General features: G+C 38.5%; 1 protein-coding gene across 3 annotated transcripts in view; it reads left to right on the forward strand.

Annotated features, from left to right (window-relative positions):
• HHIP (hedgehog interacting protein) overlaps nucleotides 1-17,635 on the forward strand; it is a 94,422-nt gene that overhangs the window by 65,063 nt on the left and 11,724 nt on the right. For all 3 annotated transcript variants that reach the window (XM_059066278.2, XM_059066279.2, XM_059066280.2), the window contains exons 8-11: nucleotides 136-257; nucleotides 2,529-2,652; nucleotides 3,825-3,955; nucleotides 7,358-7,439. In XM_059066278.2, the coding sequence (XP_058922261.1) occupies nucleotides 136-257; nucleotides 2,529-2,652; nucleotides 3,825-3,955; nucleotides 7,358-7,439 (459 nt within the window). The remainder of the gene's footprint in view (nucleotides 1-135; nucleotides 258-2,528; nucleotides 2,653-3,824; nucleotides 3,956-7,357; nucleotides 7,440-17,635) is intronic.

Below are 17,635 nucleotides of genomic sequence, written 5' to 3' on the forward strand. Positions count from 1 at the left end.
TTCTAGAGGTTCCAAACTAAATCGCCCATAGGATCCTTGCCAGCCCACAAAGGATTCCTATGTCAGGAATCTCTGGTCTGACCTTAGAAGATACCCCGGTTGGAATTCATGGGTATCACCCCCATTTTGTCGCAGATGTGCTGTGGATCGACACCCCACTGACATCAACATCAATTTAACAATACTTTGCTCAGACTCCAATGGAAAGAACAGATCATCAGCCAGAATCCTACAGATAATTAAGGGAAAAGATTATGGTAAGTAGAGCATAATTTGTTGATTTGGCTTTAGTTTGGGCTTTGTTTTATTTTCATATATTAATTGAAGAGAAAAGGATTTCTGCAAAATGAGCATTTGGGAAAGCATCAAAATACTGGCCTAACCATGGTGAGGGCGTCAACTGCTCACTTTTTAAAGGTCCAGTGACTCTTACAAGCTCTAGGGGTTCCATTTGGGTAATTACCTTTCCCGTGGATTGAATGGTGCTCTGTAGGCCCCCAAAATTTAATGGACCTTCAAAAGTTAGCAGTTTATATTTTGCTCATCTGAGAATCGAGATGAATACCTTCTATTTATTTAATATATAAGGGAGAACTTGTCTTAACATCTTATATACAGAGGAAAAAAACAAGTGTTGATGGTAAGAAATTTCTCAATACCCATCGTACTAGTCTCAGCAATTAGGAAAATTATAAGTGTTTCAAATAAGAATGTATTTTGTAAAGGTGTTTATTTTGGAGAAAACAAAGTAATAGACTTATAAAAACGTGACTTATCTACCCAAGTCATGAAGATGGAATGTTTAGATCTTATTTTTAATAACATGATTACTAGAGTATTTAGAGATACATATTAAAATATAAAGTTAATATTTTTCAGTGTTTTTGTATATGCTCCTTTTAGAGGAAGCAATATATCAAATATGATTTTGATTCAGGGAATATAGTAGATGAAGATTATTAAATTGATTGCTGCTTCTATTTAGTCATTCAATACGGATATTTACTTAGTACCAGGAATGAAGCAGCTGTGTCAGTTCATGTGGTATTCAGTTATTTTACTTTATTTTTTTTTCAGGTATTCATGTATGTGTGTGTGCATCTTATAAAAGCCAAACCAAAGAATAATGTGGTTAGAAAAAAAAATCTAATGAGTCACTAGCTTGTGGGAATTTTGGTTATATTTGTAGATTAAATCCCACAATCACATTAATTGGGATTCAGCTGAAACTAGTTACAATATTGATGGCCTTACATTTATCTATTAAACACACAGCCACAGAATCCTTTTACAATGTATATATATATATACACACACATATGTATATATGCACATACATATATAATTTTATTTGTTAATTATATCTCAATAAATCAGGAAAAAAAAAACAAATAACCACATCCACAACGCTTACTACATGCCAGCTCCTGCAGTAAGCACTTTGCAAACTTCACTCGTTTCATTTACAGAGAAACCCTATGTGGTAGGTCCTCGTATTGGCCACATTGTACAAATGAGGGAACTGAGACACAGAAAGGTTGACTGTCACACCACGTAAAGTGACAGGATCTGGATTTGAACCTGACTCCAGAGTTCATGACCTTAGTCTTTCAGTTAGGCTGCCTCTCAGTATCCTGGTTATTTAAAACATATCTGTTCTACTTTTTATAATATCGTATTCACCATAATCACATGGGGAGGGGGAAGGACTTTAGAATTACTGTCCTTCCACAGAAGCTTTTGCCTAAAATACTTCCTGTTGATAGTGACTTATTTAAGTACGTAATAAGTAATTTTCAGATTATTTTGCAGCTGACTTGGTATCTTTTCCATCGCAACTGGCATCCCTGTATTCAAGTACATAATGACATGCCTGCAAAGACTGAGATGCATGTCTATCCACACGTACTTCTGAAGGAATGACTGAAATAGACTTTGCTAACGACATGACTCTATAAACAAAACTCCTAAAACATTTTAAATGAGGATATTACTTGACTAAGTGACAGTGTTTTAAAATATGCAACAAATGTGGTTTTGAAGACCTTTTATGTACCATACCTTTATTTTCTTTAAAGCTTGAACTTTTAAACATTTTATAAAATTTGAGAGGTCTGGCTCAGTTTAGTAGGCATATGCAAAAGCATTTCTACACAAAATTCAATATTAAAAAAATTAAGTATTTTTTTAAGTATTTTAGTTCTAAAGTCCATGATTTTGCAAAATATCCAGATTCTAATGCCATTGAAAATTTGATACATCTTGGCAGTTACAATAACAACAAGCATTTGCAGAGCATTTTTATTTCATTCTGCTATGCATGGAAGCCCTTTACATTACATTTAATTACATTATATTTAAGCAAAAGGGGTAATTATTTTCACTAAATATCTACAAGGATCCATCTTATGCATCATGGAACACATTTCAGAGTTAAATTACTGTAATAATTGCGGTGTGGCCTACATTACTTTTCCTTTATGAAAATACGATTCATTTGCTCTAATGTGATGTTTATTTATTTCCAGAAAGTGAGCCATCACTTCTAGAATTCAAGCCATTCAGTAATGGTCCTTTGGTTGGTGGATTTGTGTACCGAGGCTGCCAGTCGGAAAGACTTTATGGAAGCTACGTGTTTGGAGATCGTAATGGGTAGGTTTCCTGATACCACAGTTTGATAGATCAAATGACATATCCATTGATTATTGGGCAAACCATCATAAAACATTCAAATGATTGCCTCCCTTTGGAAGTCAGGTGTGGGACGCACATAAATATTATTATTTACCTTTTTTTTTTTTTTTGCGGTACGCGGGCCTCTCACTGTTGTGGCCTCTCCCGTTGCGGAGCGCAGGCTCCGGACGCGCAGGCTCAGCGGGCATGGCTCACGGGCCCAGCAGTTACGCGGCACGTGGGATCTTCCCGGACCGGGGCACGAACCCGTGTCCCCTGCACCGGCAGGCGGACTCGCAACCACTGTGCCACCAGGGAAGCCCTTATTATTTACTTTTGTTTCCACCATGTTTGGTGGGATAATTCAAGAACTTCCTAAGAGATGCTTTTTAAACATACTTGATCAAATTCATAAAATAATTTTTAAGAGCAGAGAGGTCTTCAGACAGACATTTCATATTATTTAGAGTCTTCCCTTCATCCTTAACATACGTTTACCGTGATCATGAGTAAATTGAAAACTGTGGTTTTACATGCGTTGTATAAATATTTTGAAAATTACCTGGAAGGCTAAGAATTTTTGTTTTTGCCAAACTTTGGGGACTTTTGGCAACACACCTTAATTTGTCTGTATTCATAGGAATGCTACAAAATTAAATTTTAGCCTAAAGTTTAGAGGTCACATTGTGGATAATTATAAGAAACTCTGTGATGAAACCCAAAATAAGAATCTTGTTCTCCAAGTCACTGGCATTCAGGCATATGGCAGAGCTGATATGCTTGGTCGCTGAAAGGAACTCGGAAAGAGTACTGACCCCGTGGTCCTCCCCCATCCCTCTCTCTGATGAATAGCACAGCATGGAGTCTAGTCCTGGAGAGGGAGTATCATTCTCTGGATGAAGGGGAGGGCTTTTCTCAGACTCAGGTACTTTTAGTACCCCGCCTCCAAGCAAAATATTATCTTAAGTACTTTCTCTTCACATGGGAATTTCGGCGTATTCACACACATTATGGGCTATTTTATTTTTCCCTTTAGAAGCCAGGTCTGTGGCACAACAATTATTTCTTATGAGTTTTATTTTAAACATTTTATTGTGTTTTTTAGGCAAAAGCGTATTTTCATCATAGGTTTCTGGTATGTTTCGTTGTAGGAATTTCTTAACCCTCCAGCAAAGTCCTGTGACCAAGCAATGGCAAGAAAAACCACTCTGTCTTGGCAACGGTGGTTCCTGTAGAGGTTACTTTTCAGGTCACATTTTGGGATTTGGAGAAGACGAATTAGGTACTGTACAAACTATTTCTGTTAAGTTCCATTCTCAATCTTTGCCCAAGAGGCTCTGTTCTGCTCTGAAAAATAAGTATAACAATCTAATCTTCCATTTGTTGGAAATGTAACCTACAGCAAAGATGACCAATTCAGTATTCGCTTCCAGTAAACTTTCCCTGGGGGGTTTTAAATCTTATTCCCCCCCCCCCACAACAGAAATTTGAAAGTAATAAAGCAGAAAAATGGGAGTCAAAAGAGAATTTTTGAGTCTTGAAGACAGAGGAAATTTTAAAAGTCTACTGATATTTTTGATGCAGCTAAGTCATTTGTTTATATTCTCTATCTGAACCTTTGCACTTATCCATGTCTCTTGGAATAAATTAAAATTTGTTGTAATCTGAATCTCACTTTATCCCTTATTTTTTGCCCATCGAGGCATGAAATTTGTGCAAGATAATCTGACTTTGTAGATCTGCTTTCCAACAGAATGGAAATTATCTTCTCATTGATAATCTCCAGGATAACATACAATTTATTTGTTGGTATGTTATCAAAATGTATGCAGCTTAACAAGCAAAAAGAAATTGATATTGGAATTGTACCAATCAAAGGGTGAAATGCTACCAATTTAAAATTTCAGAGATAAATGTAGTTTTCATAATGATTCCCTTTAAAGAATAATATCCAAACAAACTATGGCTACCATGCTCCTTTAGCCTTAGAGATAAATTTCGAGGTATTAAGAAAGAAAAGTTGTGTTTCTATCTAAATCAAAATTATTAATATTTTTTATAAATTTATTTATTTATATTTTTGGCTGTGTTGGGTCTTTGTTACTGCATGCGGGCTTTCTCTAGTTGTGGCGAGCAGGGGCTACTCTTCGTTGCGGTGTGCAGGCTACTCATTGCGGTGGCTTCTCTTGTTGCGGAGCGTGGGCTCTAGGCCCGCAGGCTCAATAGTTGTGGTGCACGGGCTTAGTAGCTCCGCGGCATGTGGAATCTTCCCGGACCAGGGCTCGAACTCGTGTCCCCTGCACTGGCAGGCAGATTCTTAACCACTGCGGCACCAGGGAAGTCCCTAAATCAGAATTATTTACTCTAAACACACAGATTTGGCTTTCCTACATCAAACAGAGAATTCATCAGAAATACATCCATGCCATTCACTTAGGTTACCAAGGGACTCAGACAAGTTTCCTGAAACACAACACACAGACTTCAAAGCCACAGGAATATAAGGATTCAAAGAAGAGAAGTCCAATCTATCTTTTTCTTGTTCTAGCATTGAAAGCATCTTGCATTTAATTTTCCCTTGAAATTCTTCTACCCCATTCAGATGAACCAGAAAGATACCTTTTCTCGCTTAAAACTTCTGTAATTGTAATTTAAACGTCATTGGCAAACTCTGATTTTAAAATATAAATTAGGATCACATTGTTTGTGGCAGAGTTCGAGATGAGTATTTAGAATCATTTTGATGAATCACTTTGATCTCCCCAGACCTTACTGCCAGTGACTCACCATCATTCATCCTATTAGCATCACCCCCATTTAAATATGCAAATATCTGTCCACACTTAATACGGTGTTGGGAGGAGAACCAGGAAATGAAGCATATACAGTTCTTACTGTCCAAAAGCAACAACATAGTGTATATTTCATAATTAAAAATAAATATACTTTCACTCTTTAATGCAAAACTCTTTGGTTTTTAATTAAGAGCCATATAAGAAAGTGAGTTCGAGTTTTCATTTTTTGAAACAAAAAATGTTGAGAGTCTTTTTTCTGTGTGTGTGTGTGTGTGTGTGTGTGTGTGTGTGTGTGTTTAACTATAAAATTAGGATGAGTTTGTTGTAAGGACTAAATACGGTAAACTACATAAAGTACTTGAAATAAATATGATTTTTTTAAACTTACATTCCTTTGCCTTTTAATGTCATTTTGATTTTTTCTGTTGTGTCTGTGTTTTTAATGTAAATCCCATAACATCCTTTCCAGAAGTGAGAAAGCAGTAGGGTGTGCTTAATACACAATAATAAAGTAGAAGAGAGAAATATAGACTAAATCAAGACCTATTTCATGAATGAGAACCAAATATAAATTTAAAGCCTTATAAACATATAATCATAAATACAGCTTCTAATTCCCTATTCATGTGATCAGTTCTATATATTGAATTATATGGAAGGAGTGGTAATAAATGAGAGCGGTTCTTTCCGAAGAGGGTACTGCATCTGTTGTAGTTCATTTTCAGGAACACAGCCTGGCATCAGGATTCAGAGACATGGAGCTGGGATTGAGCAAAAGGGTCTCTCTCTCTCTCTCTCCCCCCCAGCTATTTATTTTAATGTATTTTGTTTAAAAAGCTAAAAATTAAAAAGGAGTACCCAATGCCATCCGGCCTCAAATGATCAATTAACAGTAACAACTTGGTAACCAAACCTTTGAATCTTGGGTGGAATAAATCAAGATAAAACTCACCATTCCATACTCATTCTACAACTATTTATTGAGCACCTATTCTGTGCAAAGCTCTGTTCTAGGAGTTGGGGATACAGGAGCAGATAAAGAGATAACAATCTAAACTGTTTTCATGAAATTTACATCCTAAAGGAGGACAATAAAAGTAATTTTTAAAGAATATATTGTACATTAGTTGGTAATAAGTGCTTAGGAGGAAAATCTAGTTGTAAAGAGGGATAGAGATGCCTAGGAGTTGGGACAAGTGTACTTTTAAATAGAACAGTCAAGAAAGATGATATCTAAGCACAGACCCGAAAGGGGAACAATGCATCTAGTGGTGGTCTACTGACAGGAGCCTGAGATAGGACCTGGGACAGATGCTGAGGCAGGAGGAGCCTCGGACACCAGGGGCCTGAGACAGGAGGCTGGGACCGGAACCTGCCTTGCATGGCCAAAGTCAGGAAGTGAGGGTAGAAACATTGCAGATGGGGTCAGAGCAGTAAGGGGGGACGTTGTAGGCCACTGTCAGGACTTACCTTTTTGCTGGGAGAGAGATTAGATGCCATTGGAGGGTATTGAAACAGAGGAGTGTGATCCAATTTATATGATCTAACTTGCCTTTTAAGGAATCCCTGCGGCTGGTATGTTGAGAATAAACATAGAAGAATAAGAGTAGGAGCAGGGAGATCAGTTAGGAGGCTGTTGCCATCTTCCAGGTGAGAGATTAGTATCTGCTCGCACTGGAGTAATAGTGAGATGTGGGGAGAAGCGACCAGAATTTGGATGCACTCAGGCAAGAGGTCTTCTGAGGATGTATGAATATATAATATATGTATATACATACACATACCTACCTACACACGTATTATGTATGTATAGATAATAATCTGCTAGGCAACAGAAGGTAAGGCTTTGTAATACTGTGAATTAACTTACTGTATTTCTCTCTTCGTAGGTGAAGTTTACATTCTATCAAGTAGTAAAAGTATGACCCAGACTCACAATGGAAAACTCTACAAAATTGTAGATCCCAAAAGGTGAGGTTTTTTTTTTTAATATTCCGTTAAGTCAAGTAATATTCTCTTCGTTATTCCAGTGCATTCACATTAGTGATGGAATTGCAATTAGCCCTCAACAAAGATGAACATTTCCGCCCTGTCCATCTGCTAAGTGCTCTCCTGAGAGACCCTCAGTTCCAGTCCCTGAGGCCTAGACTTGAACACCCTGAACTTTAAAGGCCTTCTTTTGATCACGTTCAGGGCATCTTTGTTGTCATCTGAAAGCAGCAGTATATTTGTGGAATCAGGGTCCTCAGTTAAATGTCCAAGGAGGACCCTGATGTATGAGGCAGCGGCTTCCGCTCTCTTGTTGGAAGCAATAAACCCTCCTTTCCTTTCGAGAAAACCAGGAACACTCTGGCAGACCTTAGTATGCTTAGTATGACTTTTGTTAGGTCATCAGGATAAGCTATTTCGGCAGCTCAACGCTGGAGCCTCATTTTATAACTGGATGCTCACAGCTTCTGTGACTAAACAAATGAAAACTGAAGAAATATTTTGTTATTTATTTTAGCAAAAGGAAGATGTGAATGTTTTAATCCTTTAGAGAATATAATTATCCCTCTCCTGCTCTTCTCTACCCACCCACCCAACTTCAACACACACACAACTTTCAAATGATCTTGAGTCATCGTTAGTCGGTTGTGAATTTCATGGATAAAATCAGAACTCTCAGAAGCTGCTAAAATTATATACTGTCAAATAGATATTAGCCATAATTTTAGAAACAATTATCATAGGACTTCAGGATCCTCACAAATACTACTACTGTGGAACACCAGTAGTGGTCAGACTCTAGCTTCGCCGTGCTGTGAATTTCTAATTCTTTCTATGCTAACTTAGCTTCATGAGCCCATTTGCAAATTTAAATTCCCAAATTTCAAGTCCCTTTTAGGAGAAAAAAAATGCCAATAATCTGAAAAGTTTACTAAGAGCATTCATTTAATTACACTTTAAAAATATTTGTAGGTTATAAATTGCGTATGTTTTTCTGAAAAATTCACTAACAAATGGAGATTCTTGTCCTTTTTCCATACCCGAAAACACTATCTTTCCTGAGAAAAATACAGGTTGACATTGGTGCTGCAGAACAAAAAGAGACCAAAAATGGTCTCTCTATGATAGAAGGCATCACATATACCCATCTATCACACAGTGATAATGACAGCTTTCCTTCTCTATTTAACAGTACACATTTTCTTTCACAGTAAGAGAGGTACCCATCTACACACTGTAAGGGCTCTTTTCTTCCTTGAGTGTGAAACCAGTGTCCTTCTGTGAGAAGCAAAGTAATGAAAGAAAAAAAAAAAAAAAAATCAGACACTTCGGTGATTGTTGAAGGTGGCAATATTAAGAGCAAAACTCAAACCATTGTTAACTCATAAAATAGCATTCTAACGATTCAGAATGAGGTCTGCGGATTTCACTCAGATCTAATGCCATTAATTTCAAAATAGCCATTGTTATTCCATTGTATTTGTCGAAGTTGATGTGCTTTTGCAAGCTCTCTGGTAGTGTTATTAATTCTCGCTGCTTCTCACAGAAATGTTTCTCTCTTCCTCTGGATTGTTTAGTCTGTTGGTGGTGAGTTGAGGTGAATTTTACACCTTCAGTCCATTATTAGTATCTAATTACCAGGGCTGCCATGAGGGACCTTGGCTTTGTGATCATGGGGCCTCCTCTCGTAGGGTGGTCTCAGAGTGACATACCTGAAAGGCCTGACTTCTCATTATGGTGCCTGTTTCTGGTGAGTCGTGTCATGCGTGCGGCCAGGGTTAAGATGTGTGTTTGGTTTTCAGAAGGTGGGGGGATTAACAGAGTCCCAGAGACACAGTCCTTGTACACAGGCCCGGGCATACATTTCAAAATCAAGCTGACTATAAGAAAACAAATGTTTTCATAAACACTTGTTGGGAGCCTCATGCTGTTTCGATTTGGATGCCAAACGTTTGTTATTATAGCAGTTCTCCCCAGATGAGTGGAAGTTCTATATAAGCAGACACTTTTTAGTATATGTGCACGGGATTATTTTGGAAACACGAGCTAATTGCTAACCTAGCTGTGTTCAGGATGTCTGCTTCAGAGCACAACTGTTTTCCTAAAATGTTTGAGGGAGAAATTGAAGAAAGAGCCTCATCAATGGAAAAAAAGTAATACACAGACATTTCTTGTTGCACCAAAAAACCTAACTCAGATTAAAATCTTAGATTAACTGTATTCTTGTGGAAGAGCCCCAGACTTGTTAGAATGTTTTCAGAATGAATTTCAAACATTCAGTTGACTCATGACTCTAAAAGAGAATAACTAGAAATCATAAAATTTTTATATTCTGTATTATGTAGCATGGAAGTTACATTCCTACGCACCATAAGATTTATGCTTTTTCTCTTTTTTCCTACACACACACACTCACATGTAAGAAAAATGAGGGCGTTTTGAAACGATATGTAATATCGTTTGGTCATTTTGACAAAGGCAGACGAGGTCCCAGCGTTACCAGCTGTCTGTAAGGGCACTCTGGTCTCAGGCTATATGCTACATAATCATTTACATAAGTTTAAAATCATTTACGGTGGGCATCCTTCTCAGAAAAGGATGACAAGATGACCTGTTATAAAAAAAAACAAATGCCATTGTTTGCAATCAAAGACAACAAAAATTCTGTGAGAATACAGCCAGCTTTCTCTATGGCTTCACTAGAACTCAGGAGTTTTGCAAGGAAGAGCAGCAAAGGGAGGAATTTCCCCTCCCTGTTAGAACAGGGATACCTTCCCAAGTGGAAGAGTCTCATTTCATGGCAGAGTGCAATTAGAGACGCCTCAGTACAGTCTATCACTGCGCTCGCTGGGTCCCCCAAAGCCTCAAGTACTGGGTTCTGCATGCCCTGGTCTGGGATGCTTCTTCAGCCAGCAGATGTCGAGGCATTGAGGACAAGAGCTGGACACTCATTTCAGTCTCACTTAGAGCCATCTGAAGCCTGTCAAGATGAGGAAGTCTATCCTGGCAGGAAAGGCAGTCAAGCGGTCTTGTCTCTGAATCTTCCTTAGTGTGGATGTTGCATTGTGTCACCATACTGCGCTCCTTTGCCTGTCACTAGAGTACAGCTAATCATCCTGCCCCCGCTTCATTTCTGTAGAGCGCTGTGAAGATAATTAAATAATGTATCTAAAGCATATGCAGCGCTTCCCTGGTGGCGCAGCGGTTGAGAATCCGCCTGCCGATGCAGGGGACGCGGGTTCGTGCCCCGGTCCGGGAGGATCCCACGTGCCGCGGAGCGGCTGGGCCCGTGAGCCATGGCCGCTGCGCCTGCGCGTCCGGAGCCTGTGCTCCGCAACGGGAGAGGCCACAACAGTGAGAGGCCCGCGTATCACAAAATAAATAAAGCATATGCAGTTCTTTAGTACCATTGGTGTTCATTCCATGCATTCAAGAATTATTTTCAGGTGATCTCTCAACTTTTGAGGTAGTGTTAGTTTCCAAATTGGGGTCAAGGTGTCCACGGAGTTTTAAAGAGCCCTGAGTACCTAGTTTTCGAATATCCAAGTCATGTCTTAGAGGCTTGCTCTTTGTTAAATCTTTTCAGAAATCACACAAACGCTCCTGAGGGATGGAGATGAAAGAATTCTAACAGAGTTTTGAACTTTCCAAGCTTTCGTTTTATAGAACACAAATATTGTCACACTATTGAAAAAGATTCTTCAATTTTTGTTTCAGATGGACTTAAACTAAGTGACCTTTTCTGACCTGGAAATGTTTCCAGGGTTATTTCTCCAGGAATTCGTAAAATAAAATCATTCTTAAACATGTCGATTTAATTCCTGTGTACCCAGTCTTCCTCTATTTTAACACGTTGCTTATCTGTTAACCCCCTAAGTCATACAACCCATTCCCTTAAGAGGTCTATAAATTAACAGTGCAAATTCCCAGCTTCAGAGGTCATTTTGCAGAAATGTCCTGCCCCCAGACTCTTGTGTGACCAACATCAAAAACTGCCCTCCTGTCTCCTCCCTGCCCCTCCCTGTGATGACCCCACTTACTGCTCTTTGTTTATTTATTTATTTACTTAATATCTTCATCCTTCTCCTTAGTTACTGGATGCTGAAGTGTGCTGCTTTTTTTTTTTTTTCTTCTCAAAAATCACCTCATGAGAGGAAATTGGTTCTGTTTATCCTTCGCATATGTCTCAGGGAGCCAGCAGGCAGCTCTGCCATCCTAAAGAAAGCCATGCATAATGGAGAAGGTTTAGCCCAATAAGCCAGTCTAGTCCCCATTCATCAGTCAAAGTTTTATGCAAGTGGCCTCCTTCGGTTGATAAATCCCAACAGTGCCTGTTGACCCAGCTGCCAAGTCCTCTTGCTGCAGGCGGTGTTTTCATGGCCACCCTGACAGTAATACAAACTGTTTAGCAGCTCCATTGACCTTTCAGCTATTAACAGGGACACAGGCTCGACGAGGGACTAGTTTTCAAACATGACAGAATTTTTTAACACTAGAGGTCATGAACAAGTATATGCCCTATAAAAATTCATTCAGCATGGTGGATTTGAGGTCTAAAAGACAAGGAAGCCTGGTCCACATTTTTGCTATAATTTTTCGACGTTTCCGATAACTGAAGAGAGTATACACTTAGGTGCCAGCTTATATTGTATTCTTCATATGCTATAGTTTACGTGGTAGTGCCCAGTATTTTTAGTGAACAAATCCTTCCTATGCTGTCAGATACCATCTGAAATTTTAAAGATATATTGCAAAAGAATGAGATAAGATCAAAGTCAAAACTTCTAATGACTGGATGAGCGTGCATACATAATATGTGGTAATGGCCTAAGTGTAACTGGAATTTGATTCATATTTTACCAAGATTTGTGTGTTTCTGTATATATGCACACAAACACACTTAAACATGCTCAGGTATTCCATACAAGGCTATGTAGAGCCATCACCTATTTCAAAATATACACAAAATATTGTACCATAATTTATGAAATAATTTTCTCTAAATGACCATGCTATATTAAAAGTCTATACTATAAAGCTTCTTATGTTTATATCCTACTTTCTGAAGATGGGACATATGACCACAGCATTCAAGGGAATTTTCTGCTTTATACTAATTATGGTCTTTCTTAAATTATCCATTTTAAATGTTGGAATATCAGTTCCTAGAGTAATTGTACAGATTGCTATGAAAACTTGACTGAATTACCACTTACAAATGGCATTTGTTAAAAAGACATAAGATGGAGAATATGAATAATTAAAAATATATTCTTCAAAAAGAGCCTCATTTGTTAAGAGCCTCTTAAAAGCATTTCTTTCCAATACCCATGTTTCTCCCCCACCTGGGACAGTGGTGGAAATCTGATATTATTAGACCTTCTGAATATCTTCTACTGTTATTGTGACAGTGTATCATCAGATGTTACAGTTCTCGAGATAAAGGCAGATTTAATCTTGCATAAAACAGCCACACAAATTTGCAAAAAGATGGTTTCTAGAGGAAGATATCCTTTTTAAAGAAAAAAAAAAACTACCTTAGCATCATGTGTTTACTAATTAATTTTAGTTGAGCTAAAAAAAATCTGTTGCTTAAATGACTCGTTTTTGTCAACATTGGCAAATGAATCAAAAGGTGTAACATCAGAATTTGGATATTTGTCATCCTAATAGTCTTCAAAGAGAATTTAAACTGACATTTTTGTGCTATTGTAAAGGACAGAAAATCATTTCAAATTTTACTTCCCATTTAAAACATTTAGTGATATTTAAACTTTCTGCCTTCATAGAATATAAAATTAAAACACTAGTAGATCTACAGTTTTTTAAGTGGGAAATAGATTTATGTTTTAGATGGCTTCTAAAAGAAAAATGCTATAGGCTTTAAGTCTTTTGAATTATGTTGTAATCAAAGTGTTACTTAAAATGTCTGTTTTCTCAGTCGCAGATATTTCTTATTTAGTGTCTAACATTTTTATCAATTATGGCTTATGAATCAAGTTTTTAAGTTAAAAAAAATTGGTTTTAGACGTAAAATTCTGAACAGAATGGTTCCTTCTTTATATTAGGAAGCAATGGCATTGGCTTTTTATTGTACCCTAATTTTTCAGTTTTTATTTTTCTATCATATCAAAGTCCAGTTATACAAGATTAAGTCATGAGATTTAATCAGTCTGCAGGTATCTTTGGCTTGTCTCCTGTGTTCAAGATATTGTATTATGTGCTATGGAGGGAGAATATACATGAGAATTTAGTCCTTTCCTCTATGGAGCTTATTTTTATCTTAAATCAGGAGATGGCACACATTACCTAAAACATGAACAATATTATCTGAGATAAATATTGCCACTTTGGGACAACAAAATTATGCCAGAACATTGTACATTACAAATTGCCAGATAATGGTCCAGAAGGCGATGGGTAAAACTCACCATGAGTTGGCTTCTTGGTCCAGTCTGTTCTAACAGGGGGAACAAGGCCTCAGGCCCGGCTGCTGTACAGGTAGAAGGAGCCTTCTCAGCTGACTGTAAAAATGAGAAATAAGTGCCTGCAATGAGTTTCCGTCCCCCAGGAGACATTCCTCCAGCTTTGCATGGCTCTCTGCAGGTTTCACTCCCTCCTGAGTTCAAAGCGTCACGTCCATCACCATATTGGTTTTGTGTGTTTCAATCTCCCCTGAGCAGATCTCTCCTCCAGCTACTGCCCGCCTGTGCCCTGGGCTGCCCTCTCCCAAGGTACCAAGTTTTATTTTTGCTGGTGCTTTAGTTACAAAGTTGCACGGATCTCGAGGGGTCTGCCCCAACTCTCTTTTTCCCATAGCCTTATTTTTAGTCTGCGAGTTTGTAGAATACAAGACTTTTCAGGAACAAGTCCACTGAATTAAAGTGCAAATGCCTATTTTTCTGATAATTGTAGTGGACCAGTTTCTGAATTAAGGACATTGCAAACATAATACATGAAACACCTAAGGCAATTTAGTAAAATTGGACTTTGTCCTTTTTTCCCTAAAAGCCGACAACCTCATCATCCAGTTTCATTAGTCATTTCTCCTAGGTTTTCCTTTTAAGGAAATACATAACTTTTCATTTCCTAATCTTTGCCTGGAAATATATAAACTGAGGTAAGCTGATAAAGTTGAAGGAAAGCGATCCACACACCCTTTTAGATACTTGTGTACAGTGGTAGTAATGTTTGGATAGGGAGATTAATAAGGCCTGAAACATAGGTGCCTAGCTCCCTTTTTCCTAAAAAGGACCAGTTGAGTAGAAAGCTGTGCTGGAAAAGAGTTCCAGATTATCTGCAATTAGCTGAATGGAAGCTATGTCATATCTTCGTCCATCTGATCTTCTAAATTCGGGAAAAACAAGGTCGGCCCAGTCTCGTGAGGATAAAGTTTAATAAGAAACTACTGGAAAGTGTAAGTGGCTTCATTATCTGCTTTCATTCTGGTTGCATCTTTTACCATAGAACAAAATTGAGCAGGTATTTGTGAAAGTTCTAATAATTTCATTAACACTAGGCGGTCCAACTCACAGCTCCACCAAATTGCTGCTGCCTTTGTCCTCTTTGAGTTTAGCACCTACCGAATCCCAAACTGCCATATTAAAGCCAGTCGACCCTATTTCTGAGTGAGCATGTGCTCAGCGTTTAAATCACAGACCTCAAAATGAAGGCAACCTTGGTCACAGAGAAAAGAGCTGAGGCCCAGCCCCACTGTTCAGCGCATTTCAGAACAGAGGAATGCAGTGGTTTGAGAAATAAGATAGAGGACTGGCTTTCCCATCCTAAATTTGAATTCTAGAAATATACACTACAAATTTAAAATGTTTAATATGACCCATAATGTATACAAGTTCAGAGGTATTCTTGAATTTGTTTTCTTTTCCTTCACTTTATATCTGTTACTGAGGACATATGTAACAAGATTTTTCTAAGCAGCTTACATATGATATGATGTCAAGGAAGACATTCCTTAAGAATGAAATGAAAGCAAGTAGCTCTTAAAACGTTTAATTTTTTGGTATATCTCAAATGGTACTTGAAAAATATTCTGAGGAAATGTGTGTTGCTATCTCTGCAGAAACGAAGTCCTGTGAGACCGATATTGCGTGGTTACACAGAAGCAGATTCCATTTTCTCTGTTCTCCATCCTGGAATAGGATTGTATTATGAATGTATAAGATTCCTCAGAGCAAAGCTGAATTTGTATGATGTATTATCGTTTTACCAGCTACTACAAAATGGTTATATGTAGTCAGAATCCAAAATTCCACTCCTCGTGGGTAAACTGACCCTGAAAAGAGAACTGTCAACATGAGTAAGAAACATTTAGTGAACATCCAGACTGAAGAAAATTATCCAGACGAAAAAAAAAAAAGAAAAAAGAAAAATTAGTTTGTGTGTTGACCTTGGAGAAAGGCCCTAAAATGAATAATTTAAAAGATGACATAGCACTAATACACTAGTGCTCATTCCTATGCCTCAAGCTATACAAATGGGAGAAATTTCCCATTTTCTTACTTTTTTTGAGGCAAAAGTGCTGAGTAATGGTTTTAGGAACAATGAGCTTGTATGGCTTGTATATCGAATGCTTACCGAGTGAGGAAACCCATGAAACCACAGAATCTGTGGTGGCACAGGAAGGCTGCCCCCTCGTGGAGAGGCCGTACTCCACCCAATCACAAGATTCCAGAATATTCTGTACTTGGAAGCTCCTGACCACACTTAACTCATGGCCCCATTAACCACTTTTGGCTGGGCACGGCCCTCACTAAGAAAGGGGCCTCCCAGACTGGAACATGCATGTGAGTCACATGACAAACTGGCTGACGTGCAGATTCTGATTCTGTACGTCTGGGGAGGGCCTGAGAGTCTGCATTTCAGACGACCTCCTGCTGGGGCTGCTGCTCTGGGACCGCACGGAGGGATGAGGATTTAGATTTATCCGTTTTTCTGACCTCATGACGATAGGAAAAAGCATGGAAGAAAAATCGTTTTGCAGAGGTTACAGTTGCAAGGGAACATGTTTCCATGTGTCCCAATGTGACTATGGATAAAGGAATAAGGGAATTCCCTGGCGGTGCAGTGGTTAGGACTCCACGCTCTCACTGCTGAGGGCCTGGGTTCAATCCCTGGTCAGGGAACAAAGATCCCACAAGACAAAAAAAAAAAAAAAAAAAAAGAATAAGACAGTTCTTACATCACATCCTTAATCACCTCAAGCAGACTGCTGTCTATGAGAAGCTATAGAATTAGCACATCTTCTGAAATTTCCGACGAGTCAGGATTTTTATAAAAGAGTATTACTCATGATCGATGTACTTTGTTTTATAATAACATGAATTTAAAATCTGAACCCCTAACAAAAATTTCAGAATGAACCCCTTTACTTTTCATAAAGGACACAATAGATCGAGTTCTGTAACACTCACTCCGAAGATCAGGCCTGCTAAGACAGAATTTATCCCTGTGCTTCCACGCAAATGTACAGAAGACTTCTCATTTTTTTGTTTGATTGTTTGTTTGTGGTACGTGGACCTCTCACTGCTATGGCCTCTCCCGTTGCGGAGCACAGGCTCCGGACGCGCAGGCTCAGCGGCCACGGCTCACGGGCCCAGCCTCTCTGCGGCATGTGGGATCTTCCCGGACCGGGGCACGAACCCGTGTCCCCTGCATCGTCAGGCGGACTCTCAACCACTGTGCCACCAGGGAAGCCCCTAGAGGGAAATATTTGTCTTCATGGAATTTATATTCCAGATTTGAAAAAAGTTTCTACTATATGCATTCAATTCAATAAACATTTATTGAATGCCTATGGTATTTTCCTACCTCCTATGACTATAAGTAGTTGAGGAGATAAAATACTTTGGTAGCTTAAATATCATCTTTCTATAACATCCCTCGATCCTAAATTAATTACACCTTCTTCTGTATTCCTGTGATACTTCATATGCACCTGTATCATAGCAAAGATTATACTGCCTTATACTTTCGTGTTTGCTTGTCTGGCTTCGCCACAGTGGTCTCCATGAAGATCATGACCCTGTTTTGTTTCTGTCTTATCCCCGTGAAGAGCTCAGTACTTGTCAGAGTCAATGACTAGACTTGAAGAGGATTGAATATATAGTTTTTGCCCTCAGAAAGCTTTTATTTCAATGGGGAAAGGAAAGGGGAAATAG

The sequence above is a fragment of the Kogia breviceps genome, chromosome 6 (assembly GCF_026419965.1).
Source record: "Kogia breviceps isolate mKogBre1 chromosome 6, mKogBre1 haplotype 1, whole genome shotgun sequence".
NCBI lineage: Eukaryota > Metazoa > Chordata > Mammalia > Artiodactyla > Physeteridae > Kogia > Kogia breviceps.